The 25465-nt window shown below is 35.0% G+C and overlaps 1 protein-coding gene across 9 annotated transcripts in view; it reads right to left on the reverse strand.

Annotated features, from left to right (window-relative positions):
- The window catches only part of LOC307119820 (uncharacterized protein), a 152505-nt gene that overhangs the window by 93867 nt on the left and 33173 nt on the right, over window positions 1-25465 (reverse strand). For 7 of the 9 annotated variants that reach the window (XR_013815681.1, XM_079806393.1, XM_079806398.1 and 4 more), the window contains exons 2-3: window positions 24606-24776; window positions 23307-23363 (exon numbers count right to left, since the gene is read on the reverse strand). Coding sequence is in view for 8 of the 9 variants with exons in the window: in XM_079806393.1 (XP_079662519.1) it covers window positions 23307-23363; window positions 24606-24774 (226 nt within the window). In the remaining variant the exon portion in view is untranslated. The remainder of the gene's footprint in view (window positions 1-23306; window positions 23364-24605; window positions 24777-25465) is intronic. The other 2 variants (XM_079806399.1, XM_079806394.1) reach the window with 1 other exon arrangement.

A 25465-nucleotide genomic window follows, 5' to 3' on the forward strand; every position in this document is an offset into this window, starting at 1 on the left:
ATGACCATAAATCAACAATCTATGACCCCAAATCAACAATCTATGACCATAAATCAACAATCTATGACCATAAATCAACAATCTATGACCATAAATCAACAATCGATGACCATAAATCAACAATCTATGACCATAAATCAACAATCTATGACCATAAATCAACAATCTATGACCCCAAATCAACAATCCATGACCATAAATCAACAATCTATGACCATAAATCAACAATCCATGACCATAAATCAACAATCTATGACCCCGAATCAACAATCTATGACCATAAATCAACAATCTATGACCCCAAATCAACAATCTATGACCCCAAATCAACAATCCATGACCATAAATCAACAATCTATGACCCCAAATCAACAATCCATGACCATAAATCAACAATCTATGACCCCAAATCAACAATCCATGACCATAAATCAACAATCTATGACCATAAATCAACAATCTATGACCATAAATCAACAATCTATGACCATAAATCAACAATCCCTGACCCCAAATCAACATTCTATGACCATAAATCAACAATCTATGACCATAAATCAACAATCTATGACCATAAATCAACAATCTATGACCATAAATCAACAATCTATGACCATAAATCAACAATCGATGACCATAAATCAACAATCTATGACCATAAATCAACAATCTATGACCATAAATCAACAATCTATGACCCCAAATCAACAATCCATGACCATAAATCAACAATCTATGACCATAAATCAACAATCCATGACCATAAATCAACAATCTATGACCCCGAATCAACAATCTATGACCATAAATCAACAATCTATGACCCCAAATCAACAATCTATGACCATAAATCAACAATCTATGACCCCAAATCAACAATCCATGACCATAAATCAACAATCTATGACCCCAAATCAACAATCCATGACCATAAATCAACAATCTATGACCATAAATCAACAATCCATGACCATAAATCAACAATCCATGACCATAAATCAACAATCTATGACCATAAATCAACAATCCATGACCATAAATCAACAATCTATGACCCCAAATCAACAATCCATGACCATAAATCAACAATCTATGACCATAAATCAACAATCTATGACCATAAATCAACAATCTATGACCATAAATCAACAATCTATGACCATAAATCAACAATCTATGACCATAAATCAACAATCTATGACCATAAATCAACAATCGATGACCATAAATCAACAATCTATGACCCCAAATCAACAATCTATGACCATAAATCAACAATCTATGACCCCAAATCAACAATCTATGACCATAAATCAACAATCTATGACCATAAATCAACAATCTATGACCCCGAATCAACAATCTATGACCATAAATCAACAATCCATGACCATAAATCAACAATCCATGACCATAAATCAACAATCTATGACCATAAATCAACAATCTATGACCATAAATCAACAATCCCTGACCCCAAATCAACAATCTATGACCATAAATCAACAATCTATGACCCCAAATCAACAATCCATGACCATAAATCAACAATCTATGACCATAAATCAACAATCTATGACCCCAAATCAACAATCTATGACCATAAATCAACAATCTATGACCCCAAATCAACAATCCATGACCATAAATCAACAATCCATGACCATAAATCAACAATCTATGACCATAAATCAACAATCTATGACCCCAAATCAACAATCCATGACCATAAATCAACAATCTATGACCATAAATCAACAATCTATGACCCCAAATCAACAATCTATGACCATAAATCAACAATCTATGACCCCAAATCAACAATCCATGACCATAAATCAACAATCCATGACCATAAATCAACAATCTATGACCATAAATCAACAATCTATGACCATAAATCAACAATCCCTGACCCCAAATCAACAATCTATGACCATAAATCAACAATCTATGACCCCAAATCAACAATCCATGACCATAAATCAACAATCTATGACCATAAATCAACAATCTATGACCCCAAATCAACAATCTATGACCATAAATCAACAATCTATGACCCCAAATCAACAATCCATGACCATAAATCAACAATCTATGACCATAAATCAACAATCCATGACCATAAATCAACAATCTATGACCATAAATCAACAATCCATGACCATAAATCAACAATCCATGACCATAAATCAACAATCCATGACCATAAATCAACAATCTATGACCATAAATCAACAATCTATGACCATAAATCAACAATCTATGACCCCAAATCAACAATCCATGACCATAAATCAACAATCCATGACCATAAATCAACAATCTATGACCATAAATCAACAATCTATGACCCCAAATCAACAATCCATGACCATAAATCAACAATCTATGACCATAAATCAACAATCCATGACCATAAATCAACAATCTATGACCCCAAATCAACAATCCTTGACCATAAATCAACAATCCATGACCATAAATCAACAATCCATGACCATAAATCAACAATCTATGACCCCAAATCAACAATCTATGACCATAAATCAACAATCTATGACCATAAATCAACAATCTATGACCCCAAATCAACAATCCATGACCATAAATCAACAATCCATGACCATAAATCAACAATCCATGACCATAAATCAACAATCTATGACCCCAAATCAACAATCCATGACCATAAATCAACAATCTATGACCATAAATCAACAATCCCTGACCCCAAATCAACAATCTATGACCCCAAATCAACAATCTATGACCATAAATCAACAATCTATGACCATAAATCAACAATCTATGACCATAAATCAACAATCTATGACCATAAATCAACAATCTATGACCATAAATCAACAATCCCTGACCCCAAATCAACAATCTATGACCATAAATCAACAATCTATGACCCCAAATCAACAATCCATGACCATAAATCAACAATCCATGACCATAAATCAACAATCTATGACCCCGAATCAACAATCTATGACCATAAATCAACAATCTATGACCCCAAATCAACAATCTATGACCATAAATCAACAATCTATGACCCCAAATCAACAATCCCTGACCCCAAATCAACAATCTATGACCCCGAATCAACAATCTATGACCATAAATCAACAATCTATGACCCCAAATCAACAATCTATGACCATAAATCAACAATCTATGACCCCAAATCAACAATCCATGACCATAAATCAACAATCTATGACCCCAAATCAACAATCCATGACCATAAATCAACAATCTATGACCATAAATCAACAATCTATGACCCCAAATCAACAATCTATGACCATAAATCAACAATCTATGACCCCAAATCAACAATCCATGACCATAAATCAACAATCTATGACCATAAATCAACAATCTATGACCCCAAATCAACAATCCATGACCATAAATCAACAATCTATGACCATAAATCAACAATCCATGACCATAAATCAACAATCTATGACCCCGAATCAACAATCTATGACCATAAATCAACAATCTATGACCCCAAATCAACAATCTATGACCATAAATCAACAATCTATGACCATAAATCAACAATCTATGACCATAAATCAACAATCGATGACCATAAATCAACAATCTATGACCATAAATCAACAATCTATGACCATAAATCAACAATCTATGACCCCAAATCAACAATCCATGACCATAAATCAACAATCTATGACCATAAATCAACAATCCATGACCATAAATCAACAATCTATGACCCCGAATCAACAATCTATGACCATAAATCAACAATCTATGACCCCAAATCAACAATCTATGACCATAAATCAACAATCTATGACCCCAAATCAACAATCCATGACCATAAATCAACAATCTATGACCCCAAATCAACAATCCATGACCATAAATCAACAATCTATGACCATAAATCAACAATCTATGACCATAAATCAACAATCTATGACCATAAATCAACAATCCCTGACCCCAAATCAACAATCTATGACCATAAATCAACAATCTATGACCATAAATCAACAATCTATGACCATAAATCAACAATCTATGACCATAAATCAACAATCTATGACCATAAATCAACAATCTATGACCATAAATCAACAATCTATGACCATAAATCAACAATCTATGACCCTGAATCGACAATCTATGACCATAAATGAACAATGAATAAGACAGAATTAATAACATCGCTGTGATGTGAGATGTAGTGGAAGCGTTGGGTGGAGAATTCTCAGTAATAAAGCACAGATATCAGATCTAACAGTGCTGATGTGGACACCAGGAGAAACACTGAGCCATGAGTCCACAAAGAACTAACATTCACCAGGGATTTAATGTAGTGACACCTCATGGTATTGTGGAAGAAATAGTCGAATGTTGTTGTTGTTTTTTTACATTTATTCATCTCAGGGTTCGTACAACCTTTTGAGAGAAATTCAAGCACAAGTGCTTCACACTTTTCCAGCATTTAAAGGTGCAGTGTGTAGTATTTATGAGGATCTATTGACAGAAATGCAATATATTATACAGTGGTGTATAAAGAGTGTGTGTTTATTACCTCAGAATGAGCCGTTTCTATCTACACACACCGCGGGTCCCTTACAGTGAAATCCGACATTTTGTGCCGCCATGTTTCTACAGTGGCCCTAAACGGACAAACTTCTCTACATAGCGCTAGCTACTCTGTGCTGTCTCAGACGACCACATCTTTGTCCTGTGTGGGCCACCGTAGCTTCTCTGAAAGGGAGGGGTGAGTGTTGGGTGATTGCAATTTACAACCTCACCACTAGATGCCGCTGAAATTCCCACACTGCACCTTTAAAAGCTCTAAATATTATCCAATTTTAATGTTATTTTTAATGTGATAATTTGTAAAACTAAAAGTTTAAAGGTGTAGACCACTTTGTGGCAAACAAGCACTTTTATTTTAAAAAAGATCACTATAACCAGTAGATGGCAGCAGAGGAGCACTTATTGACTTATTAGCCGTTTCCACTCCTTAATATATGAAATCACAGTCTCATGAAAAACAAACTTTTCTTCAAATTGTGACTGAATTACACAGAAAGCAAGTAAAGCTCCCTTAATGATCACTGAAGCTGTCGTCAGTTCAGAATGATGGTTTTTGCACATTACTGTTGTTAATAAAAGTTAATTTCATCTCCATATCAATTCAAGCTCAGTGCTTCACTGTTAAATTTCCAATAAACAAACATGTGATATACTTTTATATATTTGAGATGATATAAAAAGGAGATTTTAAATGTGATATTAAAACCACCAGTAGGAGGCAGCAAGTCACTGTTAACGAGTGAGTCATTGAGATTCAACCGATTCATTCAGGAACGAATCATTTAACTGTCTTAATGAGTGAGTCATTGAGATTCAACCGATTCATTCAGGAACGAATCATTTAACTGTCTTAATGAGTGAGTCATTGAGATTCAACTGATTCATTCAGGAACAAATCATTTAACTGTCTTAATGAGTGAGTCATTGAGATTCAACTGATTCATTCAGGAACGAATCATTTAACTGTCTTAATGAGTGAGTCATTGAGATTCAACTGATTCATTCAGGAACGAATCATTTAACTGTCTTAATGAGTGAGTCATTGAGATTCAACCGATTCATTCAGGAACAAATCATTTAACTGTCTTAATGAGTGAGTCATTGAGATTCAACCGATTCATTCAGGAACGAATCATTTAACTGTCTTAATGAGTGAGTCATTGAGATTCAACCGATTCATTCAGGAACGAATCATTTAACTGTCTTAATGAGTGAGTCATTGAGATTCAACCGATTCATTCAGGAACAAATCATTTAACTGTCTTAATGAGTGAGTCATTGAATCCTTCATTCCACCGATTGGTTCATTCAGTGATGAATTACCGTCATGTGTCGCTCAGAGACGCAAAACAGTCCTGTGGCTTTGTTTGGAACTATTTTCTTTAGCGAAAGAGTAAAAACAGGTAATATTGTGTCTAAAATCAATCAATATTCTCTCCTTGTTGTATAAAATCAATATCACATTTGTAACCGTGCTGATATTTGGAGAAAAAAGGGCACTCTTTGTGTGATATTGATAACTATATTAAATTACATACAGGGGTATTTTTGCCTCTTATCTTGAATATTGAGGGCATTATAAATGCATTTTAATGGAGTAAATCATAAGTGTATGTGTGGTATGTTTCAGTAAAGTGAGGGACATCATTAAAACAACAGTCACGATATATCGATATGTGTGTGTGTCTGTGTGTGTGTGTGTGTGTGTGTGCAATCTCTTACCAATATATAAAGCTATACGTTTTAGCCGTGTCTGCTTTATAATACGACATTAAAAATGGCTCTTTGTGGGCAAACGTGTCGCCCTCACCTTGTGGGATGCATTAAATTGATCAAACGGGACATTTATAATGTTACAAAAGATTTGGTTCTGGGTTATGAGACTGAAGATTGAGGCTGTGTTTTTTTTTTGTGGATGTCTTTGCCCAGAGTTTGAACCAATATCGCTGTGATATATTTTTGTGGACAGCGTTTCTGTCTCTCTTCCCGTTTCTCTGTCTCTGCCTCCAAACCTCCCATGGGCCGCACAGACCACGTCTATTTATACGACTTTGCCAATGAGGACAGCAAACGCTGGGCAGCCGATGCGCATCTCATGCCATCAGCCAGAGGAAGCAGAGCAATGACACGAGTCTGTGCGACCTCACGGACGGCTTTATGTCCACCGGATCGCATTTAGATCATTCACAGCACCTGCGGACAAATAAAGCATTAAAGCAGACGCCTCAAAGAGCTGATAAAGGGATCTGTGTTTAACACTGATAATACTGTAGGACTGCACAACAAAACACAACTATAGATCTATCTGCTAATGATGCATTCAAAGGTCTTCATTTTAATAGCATTTAGATTAGATTAGATTCAACTTTATTGTCATTACGCAAGTACAAGGCAACGAAATTTAGGTCTGACCAGAAGTGCAATAGCAGCAAGTGCAGGATATACAACGTTTGCATAAGTGCAGGACATGGATATGTCTGAGTATATATAAATATATCTATAAATAGAGAGATGGTTATTACTATAAACAGAATTTACAGGTGAATATGTACTATGAATATAATATAATATACAGATGGTTATTACTATAAACAGAATTTTACAGATAGAGGTATACAATGATATGTTAGGCTAAAATGAGGAATATGGCAGTGGATTAAGGTAGTGCAATAAATTATGGACAGAAGCTATCCGAAAAAAGTGTAAAAGTGCAGTGGAAAGTGATTGCATATTACAGTTAAGGTATGGTAGTGCAAAATGCATAAGTAAACAGTTGTTACTGTAATAAACAGTTGGTAGTGCAAATAACTATTATTTATTAATCATGATTGACAAGGTGTCTCTATCTGACCCTTAAAGCGGACCTATTATGATATATTAGTTTGAACAGTGTGTAAACAACCAGCCTATAATGGTAAAAATCCACCCAATGTTTTAATAATCCCCATCAATCATTATCAATCTCTCATATTTCCCCCACTCCTACATAAGAGTAGGGAAGCCCCGCCCATGACTGCTGATGATTGGCCCTTTTAGCATAGACACGTTTATAGCATAGGCACATTTATTATGCATTGTAAAGTCGGGTGACGGACGTTAGCCTACATAAATGTATCCACTAATCATTCAGAAACGTCCAGATGCGTCTAAAAGTGTCTTCCTGAGTCTCGTCTGTGTCCGACTGCGGCTCAAACATGTACGGCTGCTCCACAACTGCTTATTTCTGACATTTTGTCTGAGTGAGATTGGCCTGTTTTGTTGTTGACGGAGTATCTGAAGCTCATGTAAAGGCTCCGCCCTCTTCTGGAAAGGGGGGCGGGGAGCAGCAGCTCATTTGCATTTAAAGGGACACACACATAAATGGTGCGTTTTGCTCACACTCAAATAGGGGCAAATTTGACAAGCTTTAATAAATTATCTGTGGGGTATTTTGAGCTGAAACTTCACAGACACATTCTGGAGACACCAGAGATTTATAATATATCTTGTGAAAAGGAACATAATATGTCCACTTTAATAGGGATGTGGAAAATAAGCCAAAACTAATCCCTATAAAGATAAGTTGGTCTTGAGGAGGATATCATTACACAGGTTTAAGGTCATGTTTACTAGACACGGATCAGATCTGATAGAAATATATGAAATATGGAAATAAACAGCACCTTTTACTGCACAAAACTATCATTCTTCAGTAAAGGAAACATTGTTCTCAGCAGGAAAAGTGAATCGTCTTAAATTATTGTTGAAAACGAGGTTCTGTCGGCACGCTAATACACACCTCACGCCACGGAAATAAAGCTGAACTAAAACAATGAAGAAGATGAGAAGCAGAAGGAAAAGAAGAGGAGATGAGGAAGTGACAGATTCAGAAGAGAAAGAAGATTAGGAAGGAGGAGAAGAATAACAAAAAACAACAAAAACAATTAGAAGAAAAGGAAGAGGAAGCCGACTAGCAAAAATGAGAACAAAAAATAAAAACAAGATGATGATGAAGTCCATGAAAATGAAAAGGAAGATGATGAAGGATAACAAAACAATAAGACGACGAGGAAGAAGCAGCAGAAGCAGATGAAGAAGAGGAGAAATAAAAAGAAAAACAAATACATCAAAAACAACAAGATGAGGAAGAAGAACAACAAATATAAGATGATGATGAGGAAGTAAATGACAAGGAAGAAGAAGAAGAACAAAAAGAAGGCAAGGAAGAAGCAGAGGAGGAAGATGAGCGAGGATAAATAAGGAAGAGGAGGCGAAAGAGGAATAATTACAAAAAGAGGAGGAAGAAGGAGAATCAGATGAGGAAGAAGAGAAAAAACAAGATGATGATGACAAGGAAGAGGAAGAAGATGAATAACAAAACAAGGAAGAAGGAATGAGGAAGAAGAAGAATAACAAAAAACAACCAAAACAAAAGGACGAAGAAGAACGAAAATAAGATGATGAAGTACATGCGAAGGAAGATGAGGCAGAGATGAAGAATGAGATGAGGAAGAGGAGAAATAAAAAGAACAACAAAAACAGAAGAGGAAAAGAAAATGAGTAAAGGGAAGAAAGACGAGGAGAAAGAGGAATAATAACAAAAACAAGATGAAGAACAACAACCATAAAACAAGAGGAGGAAGAGGAGAGAAGAGGAAGAAAAGGACGGAGGGAAATCCTGCGTTCATGATCTGACAGGGCAGCGATGAAGAGGAAGAGGAGGAGGAGGAGGAGTGTGTGTGACCTCTGTGTGACCCCATCACTCCACGACTGATCTTCAGAAGTTCATCCTCAGGATTAGAGCGCCAACGGCTTACAAACACATCCCAAATCTCCTCAGAATCAGGAGAGAGCACCTCTGCAGACGGGATTATGGGAAACATCCTCAAAACTGACCTCAGTTCAGATGAGACTCGACAAAAGCCACTAATGCAGAGTTAAGAGCTGAAGGGCTTTACCACCACAGGAGCAGGGTCAACTAACGGACACACACATTGAAGAGACACTTCACACAAATACAAAACTTGTGTCACCCTCAAGAAGATATTCTGAGGATTATGGGTAATCAAACAGTTGCTGGACCCTACTGACCTCTATAGGATGGAGAAGTCAAAGGGTTTGATTACAGATGCGTCTAACCGTCACAATCTGGCCCTCAAACTTTCCTGCTTCTAACACATCAACTCTGAGGACAAAATGTTCACTTGCTGCCTAATATATCCCGCCCACTAACAGGAAATCATCAGTGTTATTCACCTGGTCATAATGTTATGCCTGATTGGTGTGTATACACACGATCATTCGAAAGTTTGAGGTCATCAAGAATGCATTAAATCGATCAAAATACATTTAGAATAGGGCTGCACGTTTTGGGGAAAATATTTAATTGCGATTATTCTGGTTAAAATTGTGATTTTTTTTACAAATGTATAACATTTTGTGTTTATATATTAATATGACTAATAATAATAATGATTATTATTATTGCGAAATAATATTTAACAAAATAAGAAATATTACTGTTACAATAATATATGTAAGAATAAATATAATAATACTACTACTACAAATAATAATAATAATAATAATAATAATAATAATATTTATATTGTACAGAAAATTTATTTGCTGGTTTACCTTTTAATATGCAGACAGCCTGACTAAAAATCATAAGAAAGGTCTAAGGATATCGTAAAATTATTATTATAAAAATCTGTGCTTTTTATCTGTGATATCAATTTCTTAAAGTCCATGTCTTTAATATGAACTATGAGCCTCTTATGCATCCACTGTGGGGATTAAAACGCCTGTATATTGAAGAAAAACATATGGATTGTCATATAAATTTATTTAGAGAGAAGTATTTTTCTCATTTGTTACCAAAAAGTTTGATTCATACTGGAGGCCAGAGGGCGCTGAAGAGCAGAAACTCCACATTTGCATTAGAGAAGTAATCGTTTGTTTTCAGGAAATCCCTAATGTGAAGCTAAGCTAGCGCTGTAGCTGAATTATTAAACGTATTTTGTTGGACAACAGGTTTATGAACACATTACTAGTACACGCTAAAAGAGCCGCTCTTCACTTTACATTTATTTATTTAATAAAAAAAATATATATATATTTAAAAAATCAATAAATAAAAAAATTAATAAATCGCAGCCTTTGCGCTTTCATAATCGCACATAAGCCAGATCACGATTCAATTCCGATTAATCGTGCAGCCCTAACTTATAATGTTACAAATGTTTCAAATAGGGCTGTCAAAAGATTAATCGCGATTAATCGCATCCAAAATAAAAGTTTGTGTTTACATAATATATGTGTGTGTACTCTGTTAATTATTTATATATAAATACACACACATTCATGTATATATTTAAGAAAAATATATTTTTATATATAAAACATTTATATTTATATATATCATAGATTATATAAATGTATATAAATGCAAATATTTCTTAAATATATACATGAATGTGTGTGTATTTATATATAAATAATAATTAACAGAGTACACACACATATATTATGTAAACACAAACTTTTATTTTGGATGCGATTAATCGCAATTAATCTTTTGACAGCCCTAGTTTTCAAATAAATGCTGTTTTTTTTAACTCTCTATTCATCAGAGAATCCTGAATCACAAAATGCATCAGTTCCCACAAAAATATGAACTATTGATAATAATCATAAATGCGTCTTGATCAAATCCTCGTATGAGAATGATTTGTGAAGGGTCATGTGACTCTGAAGACTGGAGTAATGATGCTGAGATTAGCATAAGCACCTGATATATGTATAACGCCTTGTTAGCATTACGTCCAGCTAACAAAACACTGAAATAGAAATGCTGATGGTGTGGAGGCCACATCTGGATCAGAGACGGCTCTGGAGAATCAGGGACATCCAGATCCAGCACATCTGCTGCGGCCGCCCAGCCCTAAAACAGACTCAAGTAGGCCAGGCTGACCCATATAGAGCTCCCGCAGGACACACTTCACACACACACACACACACACACACACTTCCAGACACACGCCATCCCCATGACCAAGGGCAAAACTCTCCAAAAGTACAGCTCATTTCTGGAAGGACTGGGAGAATCAACCTAAAGGGATCACCCAAAGATTGAGATCCTGTCATTATTTACTCACCTGTGAAATATGGTCTAAAAACGTGTTTCCCACACACACAGTGGGGCAAAAAAGTATTTAGTCAGCCACCAATTGTGCAAGTTCTCCCACTTAAAAAGATGAGAGAGGCCTGTAATTTTCATCATAGGTACACTTCAACTATGAGAGACAGAATGAGCAAAAAAATCCAGAAAAGCACATTGTCTGATTTTTAAATAATTTATTTGCAAATTATGGTGGAAAATAAGTATTTGGTCAATAACAAAAAAGCAAGATTTGTGTCTCTCACAGACCAGTAACTTCTTCTTTAAGAGGCTCTTCTGTCCTCCACTCGTTACCTGTATTAATGGCCCCTGTTTGAACTCGTTATTAGGGCTGCAACTAACGATTATTTTAATAATCGATTAATCTGTCGATTATTTTTTGGATGAATCGGATAAATAAATAAAAACCATGAATTTCCAATCCTTTATTCAAAAACAGAACTGACAGTGCAAATTCACAGTGCAAAAAATCTTCAGAAAGTGCACAGGTTGCTACAATAAATCTATTAAAAAAAATTATAAAGAAAAATACTAATCAGAAAACTTAACAGGATGTTAGAACATCACTACACTCAGACACACACACTCACAAACAATTTTATGGGTTTAGTTAAATTGTAATGCATTAAGAATTTCTCCAAAATGCCCAAACCCATTATTATACACACCTGGAGAAAACATCTACTGTATTAACCTATTAATATGAATGATATTCAAGTTTAAACATGCAATACAGACACAGATTTAACTGACATATAAATAAAAAAAAAGTATGTAACAATTAAATAAAACTACTCCTTATTTTCATTCTTTATAATAACTTGCATACAACATTCCTTATAGATTAAATAATTAATGTATAATAAATATAATGAATCCTTATTAAAACTAAAGAGGTGATTTTCTCTATCTTTTGTTGTGTGATTAATATTAAGAGCACAAATGTTAGCAGGTTAATGGACTGCTGTCACTTTAAGACCGAATGCTGACCGAAAATGACATAGTTTTTGTCGTTCAAAGCTGGTTTTGATTTGTGTCTCGTTTTTGTCTGTGAAAAATGTTGTTGATTAAAATATTGACAAATTATTTGTCAACGAAATGAACATAGCAACAGATTGAAAAATGAATGGGCCAAAAAGGCAAGTGAATAAAAACGTGTCTTTAGTCTTGCAAACTATACCACCTCTGCTTTACTACTGTTATTAACAAGCTAACGCTAACTTGTCATGCTTGTGAAGCTGGATAACGAGTAAACAAGCACCAGAAGAGCTACTGAAAAAAGAGCTACGTCATGCTTTGGGGCTGTTTTTCTGCAGGACGCTTGATCCGTGTAAAGGAAAGAATGAACGTGGCTGGGTCTTTCAGCATGACTATGATCCCAAACATATGGCTCGGGCAACGAAGGAGTGGCTTCGTAAGAAGCATTTCAAGGTCCTGGAGTGGCCTAGCCAGTCTCCAGATCTCAACCCCTTGAAAATCTGTGTTTCCCAGTGACAGCCCCAAAACATCCCTGCTCTAGAGGAGATCTGCATGAGGAATGGGCCAAACTACCAGCAACAGTGCGGAAAAACCTTGAGGAGAAAAACGTTTGACCTCTTTCATTGCCAACAAAGGGTATATAACAAAGTATTGAGATTAACTTTTGTTATTGACCAAATACTTATTTTCCACCATAATTTGCAAATAAATTCTTTAAAAATCAGACAATGATTTTCTGGATTTTTTTTTAGTCTCTCATAGTTGAAGTGTACCTATGATGAAAATTACAGGCCTCTCTCATCTTTTTAAGTGGGAGAACTTGCACAATTGGTGGCTGACTAAATACTTTTTTGCAACACACATTGCGCGTCGTTATTCATTAACTTAACATTTTTTAAAACATGCAGTGTATTCGTTCATTTCCTTTCCCTCCATCTCTCTGTCACTCATGCGTCTCTCTCTCTCTCTCTCTACCCTGCTTTTGATATGAAAGTCTAAGCTTTTAAAATTTAATATGCGAAATTCGAACAATAGCGCTAATGTGGCATAACAGTTAAAGCCAGAGGCGTTGAAAAGCAGAGTTGCGACATGCTCAATACTTCTAGAGCTGTGTCAATGCATTAGAATGGATACACAACAGCTTCATTGATTATTACGTCAACCATATTTACAGTTTCGTGTTATTATGGAGAGTGACATTGTTAGCATTAATGTTTTCTTGTATTTAGCCCTCATTGCTTATTAATTGCTCACACTCATACTCATTGGTGGTCAAATGTGACCACACAACTTAACTATTTTTCAATTAAATGTTATATATTTTAGTTAAATAATATTTATTGAATATTATGAGGATATCTTTTCGGTACAAAATAGGCCCACTATTTGTGCAATAATAATGGTCCATTAATGATCACTTAAAATATTTTGTATTATTTATATTACAATTAGTGTAGTAATCAAGGTTAAAATAGAGAATTCCAAAGCAAAGAGGCAAATTACAGTCATTATGTGAAATAATTTTCATTTGTAATGCCATGGTTTTCCCACTGGGTGCCTCTTTAATAAATATACATCTAGTTGCACAAGTATTGCAGATCATAACTGCTTACTTATTTTTAGGTTTTGCATTTTAATAAATATTTAGACACGATCAAACACTAGATTTCTTTAAATGTGAAATTTTAAAAAAAGTTAGCTTACATTCTAATATTTTTAATGATACTTATATAAGCACACACACGAGTGAATATTAATGAATGCAAGCAAATAGAAGTTTAAAATAGTGCAAACGTATTTTTCAATATATGTACAGTAGGCTATAAATGAATTGATACTGAATCAAGATCGAAATCGATATTTGTGCCAATCACCAAGCCCAATCCCATCCCTCAATCATGGAAAAAAAGGTTGTCAATGTACATACAACATTTTTTGAGTTCCAAAACTTTCCAAATTAAGCTGTTGCAAACATGTGAAAGCACAAAGACAGACTGAAATCAGTTTAAACAGTCGATAAAAACTTTTATTAGCCGTGTGGACACTAGAAAACCCGACATCAGACGTAATGAAGACTACAGCAGTGTGTGAGCAGAGTGTGTGTTTCTGAAGACTCATCTCATTTAGGTGCCGTTGCAGTCACTCTCTCGCACTGAAGTGTGTGATTTCTGTGCCATCTAGAAGAATAATGGCTCAACCAATACTGAGAGTTTTGCACTACCTCTCTGAGTAATATCTGCTTTGGTACTGCTAATGTTGCAGAGACGACACACTTCACCCCCGTTTGCATGCTGGGATAGAATATGAACATAATGCACACAATAGAGCACGTAAGACAGTGTTTAGTACAGGTCAGAAAACAAGGCTTGTGTAAGTGTAGATGACAGGAACAACACACACATTACAGGCATACAGGAAATACATCAGCTGAATAAAACCCTGAAACTAATACAAATGGCTTTAATCACACATTTACTTTATTTGTAGATATTTAGATGATATGCTACTGATGCGCTCATCTGGCGGAGTAAAGAGTAATCGCATCTGCGTGGGTGCTCGTGTCGAGCGTTTCTGGCCTTAGACTGACTGTGTGTGTGTGTGTGTGTGTGTGAGAGAGAGAGAGAGAGAGAGAGAGAGAGAGAGAGAGAGTGTGTGTGAGAGAGTGAGTGTGTGTTTGAGAGAGAGTGTGTGTGTGTGTGTGTGAGAGAGAGTGTTTGTGATTGAGTGAGTGAGTGAGTGAGTGAGTGAGTGTGAGTGTGTGTGTGAGTGAGAGAGAGTGTGTGTGAGTGAGTGAGTGAGAGAGAGAGAGTGTGTGTGAGAGAGTGAGTGTGTGTTTGAGAGAGAGAGTGTGTGTGTGTGTGTGAGAGTGTGTGCGTGAGTGAGCGAGTGAGTGTGAGAGTATGTGTCTGAGTGAGAGTGTGTGTGTGTGTGTGTGTGTGTGTGAGAGTGTGTGTGTGTGTGAGTGTGTGTGTGAGTGTGTGTGTGTCTGTGTGTGTGTGTGTGTGAGAGAGAGAGAGTGTGTGTGTGTCTGTGTGTGTGTGTGTGTGAGAGAGAGAGAGTGTGTGTGAGAGAGTGAGTGTGTGTTTGAGAGAGAGAGTGTGTGTGTGTGTGTGTGTGAGAGTGTGTGCGTGAGTGAGCGAGTGAGTGTGAGAGTATGTGTCTGAGTGAGAGTGTGTGTGTGTGTGTGTGTGTGTGTGTGTGTGTGTGTGAGAGTGTGTGTGTGAGTGTGTGTGTGAGTGTGTGTGTGTCTGTGTGTGTGTGTGAGAGAGAGAGAGTGTGTGTGTGTGTGTGTGTGTGTGTGTGTGTGAGAGTGTGTGCGTGAGCGAGTGAGTGTGAGAGTATGTGTCTGAGTGAGAGAGTGTGTGTGTGTGTGTGTGTGTGTGTGTGTGTGTGAGAGAGTGTGTGTGTGTCTGTGTGTGTGTGTGTGTGTGAGAGAGAGAGAGTGTGAGTGTCTATGAGTGTGAGGCTGATGATTAAAAAGCAAACAGAGGCACCGGCGTGTGTGAGTGAATGTGTGTGTGAGTGAATGTGTGTGTGAGTGAATGTGTGTGTGTGTGTGTGTGTGTGTGTGTGAGGCTGATGTCTGAAACGCACAGACGCATGAGTGTGTGTGACTGCGGTCTGTCATCACCAGATATATCAACTCTCACTCTGAGCTACGATTCCCTCAAAAGATCCCGTTTCCCATGATCCTCCGGTGGTGTGTGTGTGTGGTGTGTGTGTGGTGTGTGTGTGTGCGTGTGTGTGGTGTGTGGTGTGTGTGTGTGCGCGTGTGTGTGTGTGTGTGTGTGTGTGTGGCTCTACAGCCTGACATGACTTTGCCAAAGAGGAAATGCTTCTTTAACCCTATAAAGCCCACAGCCTCTGATACACACCATCCAATCTGATCCTGTTTCTATAAAGTAAACGCAACAATAACTCTTATATTGCTATTAATATTCCAAGTTGAACTGAAAAATCAATAAAAAAAATTAGGAAATTGATGCTAAAATATGAGCATCAAATATGATCATCAGGCTATTAGTTCACCTGTCAATCATCTTGTATTGCATTGCATTATATGATTTAAAACTCATTTATAGATCATCTTACTAAGGCAGATATTGATATTAATATGCATTTAATGTCAGTAGTTGTTACATTACAGGCATCAGAATTTCGTAAATTAAATTGATGATGTTTTATGCCTTTTTGATTTGATTTGATTAAAATCTTTCTAAATAATAAACATCAGAAATCAAATTAAAATTTGATATTTATTGTAAAACAAAATGGAATCCAGGAGGGAAAAAATATTTAGGGAAAATAAAAATTTCATGGGGGCATAAAAATTTGATTTTTGTTAATATTTTAATTCATTGTATGAGCTTCATGATTTCAATGAACTACACATGATTTTGGATTACTTCAATTTAATTTAACCATTGAAATGGAATCCAGAAAAATAAACATAATTTGGGGGAAATAAGATGAATTTCATAAGGGCATAAAAATGTGATTTTTGTTCATATTTTATTAATAAAGCTTCATGATTTCAATAAACTACACATGATTTGAGATTACTACAATTTAATGTGACCATTAAAATGAAATCCAGAAAAAATAAAATGATTTGGGGAAAATAAATTTCATAGAGGCATACAAATTAGATTTTTGTTAATATTTTAATAAATTGTGTAAGCTGCATGATTTCAATAAATTACACATGATTTTGAGATTACTACAATTTAAAATGTAGCCATTAAAATTGAAATCTAGAAAAAATAAAATTATTTGGGGAAAATAAAATTAATTTCACAGGGATTTTTGTTAATATTTTATTAATAAAGCTTCATGATTTCAATAAACTACACATGATGAGATTACTACAATTTAATTTGACCATTAAAATGAAATCCAGAAAATAAACTCAGAATTTGGGGCATTTCATTGGGGCATAAAATTCACATGCTTTTGATATTACTAAATTTAGAAATGTAGCCATTAAAATGGAATAAAATTATTTGGGGAAAATAAAATTAATTTCATAGGGGCAAACAAATTTTATTTTTGTTAATATTGTATTAATAAAGCTTCTTGATTTCAATAAACTACACATGATTTTGAGATTACTACAATGTAACATGACCATTAAAATGGAATCCAGGAAAAATAAAAACAGAATTTGGGGAAAATAAATGTATATTTGTTTGTGCATCACATGTTCATGAAGGGTGTGTTGTTGCCATGGTGATGCAGAGGTTAATAAATCAGTGCAAACGTCCCCTTAGAAGGCAGCAGCCTATGTAGACACTAGGGTTAGTGATTCTCTGAACACATCCCAAGTCCTCGGGCAGGGCGTGGTTCAGGAGGAGGAGGATCAGGAACGGGTTTCCAGAAGGTTCAGCAGCGTAAAGCGAGAGAAGGAGGAGGAGAAGAAGAAGAAGGAGGAGAAGCTGAAGATCTAGTCATCTGAAGCACACACACACACACACACACACACAACGCAGGGCAGAACGGGAAGAGAACAACAGCGCTGGTTAGTACTTCACACCTGTCAATCAAGCTCAGATCAGCCCAGTTGCATGCAGCATGCGACACACACACACACACACACACACACACACACACACGTTTATAAACGAATCCCTGGACACTGCAGCTCACACATCTATGCCCTACTTACTTCCTGCAAGAACAGCAGAGAAACTTTCCATAATCATGATGCATGATGGGAAGAGCTCACAGCTCAGCGGCGCCATCTATAGGACGCTCAACACATCCCATAATAAACAACACTGGCCATTGCTTTCTTCAAGCGTCTTTAACCCTGACATGTGACCTAACGGAGCAGTTTATTGAACATTAAAACAAGTGCAGTGTATTTTTGTATCATATTTGATTTAATTCTATTGCTTATATAATGAGAATAAGAGGAAAAAACTGAGCAAAAATATGCAATCTGATAACTATATGCAATTCGGATGCTTGTAATGTAAACTTGTAATGAGTTCTTGTCATGTTTTATTGCTGTTTTCTAAACGATAGTGAATAAACTGCGGGAGAATGTTGTATAAAGTGTGGTTTGACTGTAGATATCAGCCAATAATATGACTTACTAAGATGATATTTATAAAATCAGCAGATTTCAACAAAGTGAAACAGGAAGTTGAAGAGGAACATTTTTATAAATACACTAAAAGGCCTTTTACTCACAAAAAACTAGGGATGCACTGATATGAACATTTTGGCCGATACCGATAATTATTCATATTTGAAAGCCGATAACCGATATATTGGCCGATAAATCCACATTTTTATATGTTTGAGAGCAGGATTACAAAAACAAAAGTCTCTGCATTAAAGCCATGACCCAAACACACAATTGTGATCTTTTTTTGTTGCCTATTTAACTTTATTTTCCTTTTTTTAAAGTGATTTTAATCATGTTTCACGCCACGCCACTAAAAACTCTGTAAATTAAATTGAGGATGTAACTAATGCATATATATGCTATTTTAAATACTGTAGTCTATGCCAGATATATATATATATATATAGCCTACATTTTGAAATCATTTGAGGCTGAAACATCCATAATCATGCGTGTTTATTTTAGCATTTCCGTCAGTGAAACTACACAGCCTATAAAACATTTAAACGATTTTCAGTAAATAATGGTTACCTCAAGAATATAAGAAAATTAAATATTACTTAGAAAAATATTTGATTCATACTATTTCCCCGCAAAGATGTGTCATATACCGCTCTGCGCTTTGAGAGGAATGTGGGACACAAGCTGGATAGACTCGAATATCTTCATCTTCATGTTTTCTCCTGATGTTGCAAAGCAACACTTGTTGTAAAAGGTCTGAAGAGCGGATTTTATCTTCCACAGGGTCAAGACATTTAGGCAATGTTTGATTATTCACTGCCAGAGAAAACGAAACTAAAATCACCAGCGTGTGTGTGTGTGTGTGTGTGTGTGTGTGTGTGTGTGTGTGTGTGTGTGTGAAATGCGCTATTCAAATAAACCAAACTTGACGTGCCTTACCAAGTTTAATAACAAGAACAAACTGTGTTAAATAAAATTTGAAGTAAAAAGGATTTCGTCCCACAGTGTTTTTATACTTTCCCACAGTAAAGGATGTGAATAGTTATAATAGACTTAATTATAAGCAAACGAAAGGAAGAAACATTTATAATCCCCTGCGAACATGGGTGCGACGTGAGTGAAGATTTGGGAAAGGAATCGAGATGTCCATGTCCATTGGGATAAAATGGACTAGGCCTATTGTTAAAATTCACGGAAAATCGAGTGACCAGATCCAGAATGAAAAAGTGCTCTCTGACCATTATTTCCTTTCTAGGCTAAACAAAGCTTTGTGTTTCACTCCTGTGGTAATATTCACGTGAAACAGCTTCACATACAAAACACTGGGTAAGTAAAATAACTAAATTATTTTTTTTAAATTAGAAAATAGTATTTATGTAAAGAGATATATTAAAATAAAAAGAGCTCAACTCTTAAGTGGAAGGAACACAAGTTTTCCCCCTCACGTGCAAACTGGCGGATGAGTCATTATTTGGGTTAGTAAAAATAACGAAATGATAGTTTTAAGTAGAAAATAGAATTTATGTAAAGAGATATCAGGGCTCGACATTAAGCTTGTTCACATGCTTGTCTTTCGGACAAGTAAATCTGTCATACACTTATTTTTTTGTGTGTGTTGTAAATAAAATGTATCCTGAAGCAATATTCTCACCAGTGTTCAATCAGCTGTCACATATGCATATTTGTGATATTTTTACCATTTATAAAGGGCATTTTCCCCTAATCTTATTAAATATAGGCTATGATTCAGATTTCCTTTAATATTCTTAAATTGGATCAATAAATTAAATTAGAAGACGACACTGGCTGTTACCAGTCAAATTAAATAATTTACACTGAAAAATTACAACTGCATTAAATAATGTTATGAGATTGTTTTAAATATTTTTTAAATATACAAATAAGAAATGTTTGCAAAAAAGCACCAGTAGGTGGCGCTGTGAGCGTCTGAATGAGTGAGTCATTGAGTCGATTCGTTCAAACGCTGATTCATTCAAGAATGAGGCGGTCGTTTATGAATAGTTCATTGAATCTTTGATTCTATTGGTTCATTCAAACGCTGAATCATTCACTAACACACACACACACTGATGCTGTGACACTCGTTCTGCTGTGATCTTTTGGAACTATTTTCGCTGCTGAAATAGAACAAAAACACTCAATATTGCATCTAAAATGTAAGTGACGTAATGTTAATAATTGTTTATGGAACTGGCGTATGAATCAGAGTCATTTTCAGTTGTGATGTTATTCAGGAAAACACACTCTTGGGAATGTTGCAACTGTATCATGTTATAAATATAAATAAACTCCACATTTCTACATTTTTACGGCAGTGTAACTGAGTTTCTCTGTGTGAGCGGCGCACATGTTGCGATTTCTCCTCGAGAGGCTGCGCGAGCGTCAACAGTGCGTTAGTTACCGTCAGTTCATTATACATTATTATCATTCACTGACGATCGCCACTTACAGTAATGAATGCAGAATCATTCTTGCATTTGGGTGATTCCCTAGTTATTTTTGTTAATGACGGTTTATCAGGACACTTGTCCGTCGGGCAAATCAAATTCTCTTTCACTTGCCCCTTCAAAAAATCCACTTGTCCCGGACAAGCGTTAATGTCGAGCCCTGAGATATAGTTCATTATCTACCCATTTACCTAATGATATTTCCCACTAGCAGGAAACCAGTGAAGCGTCTGATGTTTGAGCTGCAGTGACTCCGCCATCCAGACGTCTTTCTGCTCTGATGATGTAATGAAAGAGCATGTGATGATGCTCTGATGATGTAATGAAAGAGCATGTGATGATGCTCTGATGATGTAATGAAAGAGCATGTGATGATGCTCTGATGATGTAATGAAAGAGCATGTGATGATGCTCTGATGATGTAATGAAAGAGCATGTGATGATGCTCTGATGATGTAATGAAAGAGCATGTGATGATGCTCTGATGATGTAATGAAAGAGCATGTGATGATGCTCTGATGATGTAATGAAAGAGCATGTGATGATGCTCTGATGATGTAATGCGCCCCTCACGATACTGAAGTCACGATACGATACTTATCACAATATTGATTGGTCGAGCCTGTAGACGCTAGGGCTGTGTATCACCAACAATGTCACGATACGATACTGAAGTCACGATACGATACTTATCATGATATAGATCAATTTGGAATTAAATTTCTTTTGAGCAGAGTTTAGTAACAGTAATATCTATTTATTGAATAACCAGTGTTAGAACAGTTGTGATAACTGACAAACTATTTTGTTTTTGTCATTTAAAAAAAACAATGAGTTAAATGAAATGCATAAATTGTCACAAAACTTTGGAAAGGCTTGGTTCAATATTGATTATTTTGGATATACTGTATATCAGGTACAATACATGGCAAAATTTGGAATGTAAAACAAATCTTGCGATAAATCTAAAACAAATTTGGGAAAACAAATCTCACTAATGCTGTAAACTATGGGAGTCAGTTGTACTATAATATTAAAGGTAAAAATTCATTTGTACAAACACTTAAAGTTGTTTTTATAATAATAAAGTTATAATATTAACTTTACAAATGAAAATCATATAATCATCATATTTTTTTTAAATGTAACATTTAAATGGTGGCTGTTATAACTTGCCAGATTAATTCGAACATGCATTAAATATTGAAGAACATTACAAATTATAATGAATATGGAATATGGTGCATATATTTAGCCAAATGCTCCTCTCTAGAGTCTATTTTTCTAGCTGACTAATGAGTTTATGGACACTGGATATGTTTTTTTTCTGAGGTGAATGTGACCATTTATGTTTTTCCATCCCTAAATATAAGATGCCTCAAAATGAACATTTAGACGCTTGGTATAGCATTGAAGGGTTTGAAGACTTATGATCTTTTATTTGCACGTGTTCCAAAATACATTGTACAGTTCACACACACACGTCTATTTTTAGTCGCAAAGTTGAGCCAGGGCTGCATTGCAAATTAATGAGACTAGACTTATTACATTTAATGGACAATTTACATGCATTTGAGTTTAATAAACGAGACCTATTAACGTGAAAGAACCATTATAAAGCATTATAAAGAACACTCAAATAGTAAACATGCGTACAGTAAATACACTTACAACGGATGCCTTTCATGCAAAACAGGCCATACTGTAAATAAAGGTTTGGCCCAGTCAAAGGCCACATGACAGAGGATGAAGACGACGCCACAGAAACAGAAGCTATTCGACTCACTGCTAACGGACAAACATGCAATAACTAAACTAAAACCAGTATAAAAGGACGGCTTTAGTCTCCTCTACACCCACTGAGACCAGTCCAACCAAAACAATGATCTGAACTGAAAATGAGCATGAAAGAATACAAGCAAACCAAGGTATGAATCAAATAATGGAGTGACACCAGAAACTAAACTGGGGCGGCGAGTACATTTGAGGCGTCTCTTACCAGGGGTCTGAGACCCTGGGACTTCCTGCAGGCCGTTCTTGACAACTGTTCCTGGATCTGGTCACACACACACACACACACACACACACACACACACACACACACACACTCAACAGTTAGAGCCGTCTGAATGGGAAAATCCTCGAAAGCCGACGGCAGATTCCTGACAAACACACAATCTGCTCAATGTAAACAAACTCCTGGAAATCATTCAGACAGACGCACACTAAAGATTCACACAGGTCAGTAAAACCACAGGAAGTGCTTCTTTCACACATCACAGGACACAGGAAGTGCTTCTTTTCACACATCACAGGACACTGACATACAGGAGAGACCCGTGAGCAAGCATATTTAATATCGACAGAACGATTCATAATCTGTGAAGAGACACTGCACTACTTACATTAAGAGCTGACAATCATGTGGCATCACACAATAATAATAATCAAAAAAATAAAACAATAAAAATAATAATAATAATAAAAAAATCAAATAAAACAAATACAAAATCAAACAAAAATAAATAAATAAAATAAATATATATATATAAAAAGAATGAAATAAAAAATAAAATATAATAAAATAAATAACTAAAGAAATAAAATAATGAAAAAAAACAAAAAAAATTTATATATATATATAAAATAAATAAATAAAATGCTAAATTAAATAAAAAAAAATATATAAAAAAGAATAAAATAAAATATAAAAAATATAAATAAATAAAATACAAAATTGAATAAAAAAATACAATTAAAAAATATATATAAATATATAAAAGAATAAAAAAATAAATATAATAAAATAAATAAATAAAATACAAAATAAAAATATAATATAATAAAAAATATAATTAAATAAACAATTAAATCACATACAAATAAAAATATAATATAAAAAATAAAAGAATGAAATAAAAGAAAAAATATATATAAACACATTTTTAATTTAATAAATTTTTTATATTTATATATTTTTTATTCTATTTTTTTATTTTTATTTATTTGATTAAATGTTTTATTCAATTTATTTAATTATATTTTTTATTACATTTTTTATATTAAATTATATTCTATTTTTTATATAATAAAAAAATAAAATAATGAAATAAAATAATAAAACATTCAATTAAATAAAAAATTTAATAAATCAAATAAAAACAAATAAAAATATAATCGAATAAAAAAAAGATAGATAGATATATATATATATATATATAGTAAAATAAAATAAAAAATAAATAAAAATTAAATAAATAAAATCAAACTAGTGTTGATGTCTGCAGTTCCGACTCACCCTTCCCATCATTGTCCAGGAGTGGGATGAAGTCCGTCTTTCCCACCGTCTCTCCGACCTGATCCTCAAAGGCCTCGGCCTCCAGTGTGGCCATGAAGTCCCTCTGAACTCTGACCTCCGGCTGAGGGCCGGCATCACCCAGAGCATCGCTCAAGCTCAGATCCGCCATGGCTGAAGCAGAAACACACACATTAATATCACACGTCTGGGCCACAATTCAGAATCATAATAATCATTAATAGAGATGCTCCCATCAGCATTTTTGGGGCCGATCACCGATTACCGATCACTAAGATCATGATCTGCCGATTGCCGATCACAGAATGGCAGGGGAATGGCAATCTTTTATCTATAATCTTGCAGAGTTTGCACCATTTGTAGAAATGAAACTAACTCTAAATTAACTGAGTCAAGATCTTGAAGAACCACCAAGTGTTTTTTTAGAAAATGAGATAACTTAAGGCTACTGTAGGCCATCTTTCCCAAATAAATGTATATAATAAATGTATATAATTATCTCACCTAAATATTTGATCATGCAGTGCATTTTTGTTTTTAAAAACAATTTTTCAGGTAGGTCTAACATTAGTATTGAGGTAGGAAATACTAAAGACATTTAATAAGAAATCAAATGTAAATTAATATTAGTCTTCCCTGAATAAATTAAATTAGATTAATCCTTACACTTAAGGTTGCAAAAGTTAGTCATTTAAGAGCAGTGAGTGTCATAAAGGTTCATCAAACAACACAAGACAGAGAAACTCAGAGACAGCAGCAGTTTATTCGACAGTTGTCACTTTAAGAGCGAACACGGATACGGTTACAGTTGCACAAACGCTCACTCGCGAGTCACGACGGGG

This window comes from Gobio gobio (genome assembly GCF_949357685.1).
Source record: "Gobio gobio genome assembly, chromosome: 23".
NCBI classification, from domain to species: Eukaryota; Metazoa; Chordata; class Actinopteri; order Cypriniformes; family Gobionidae; genus Gobio; species Gobio gobio.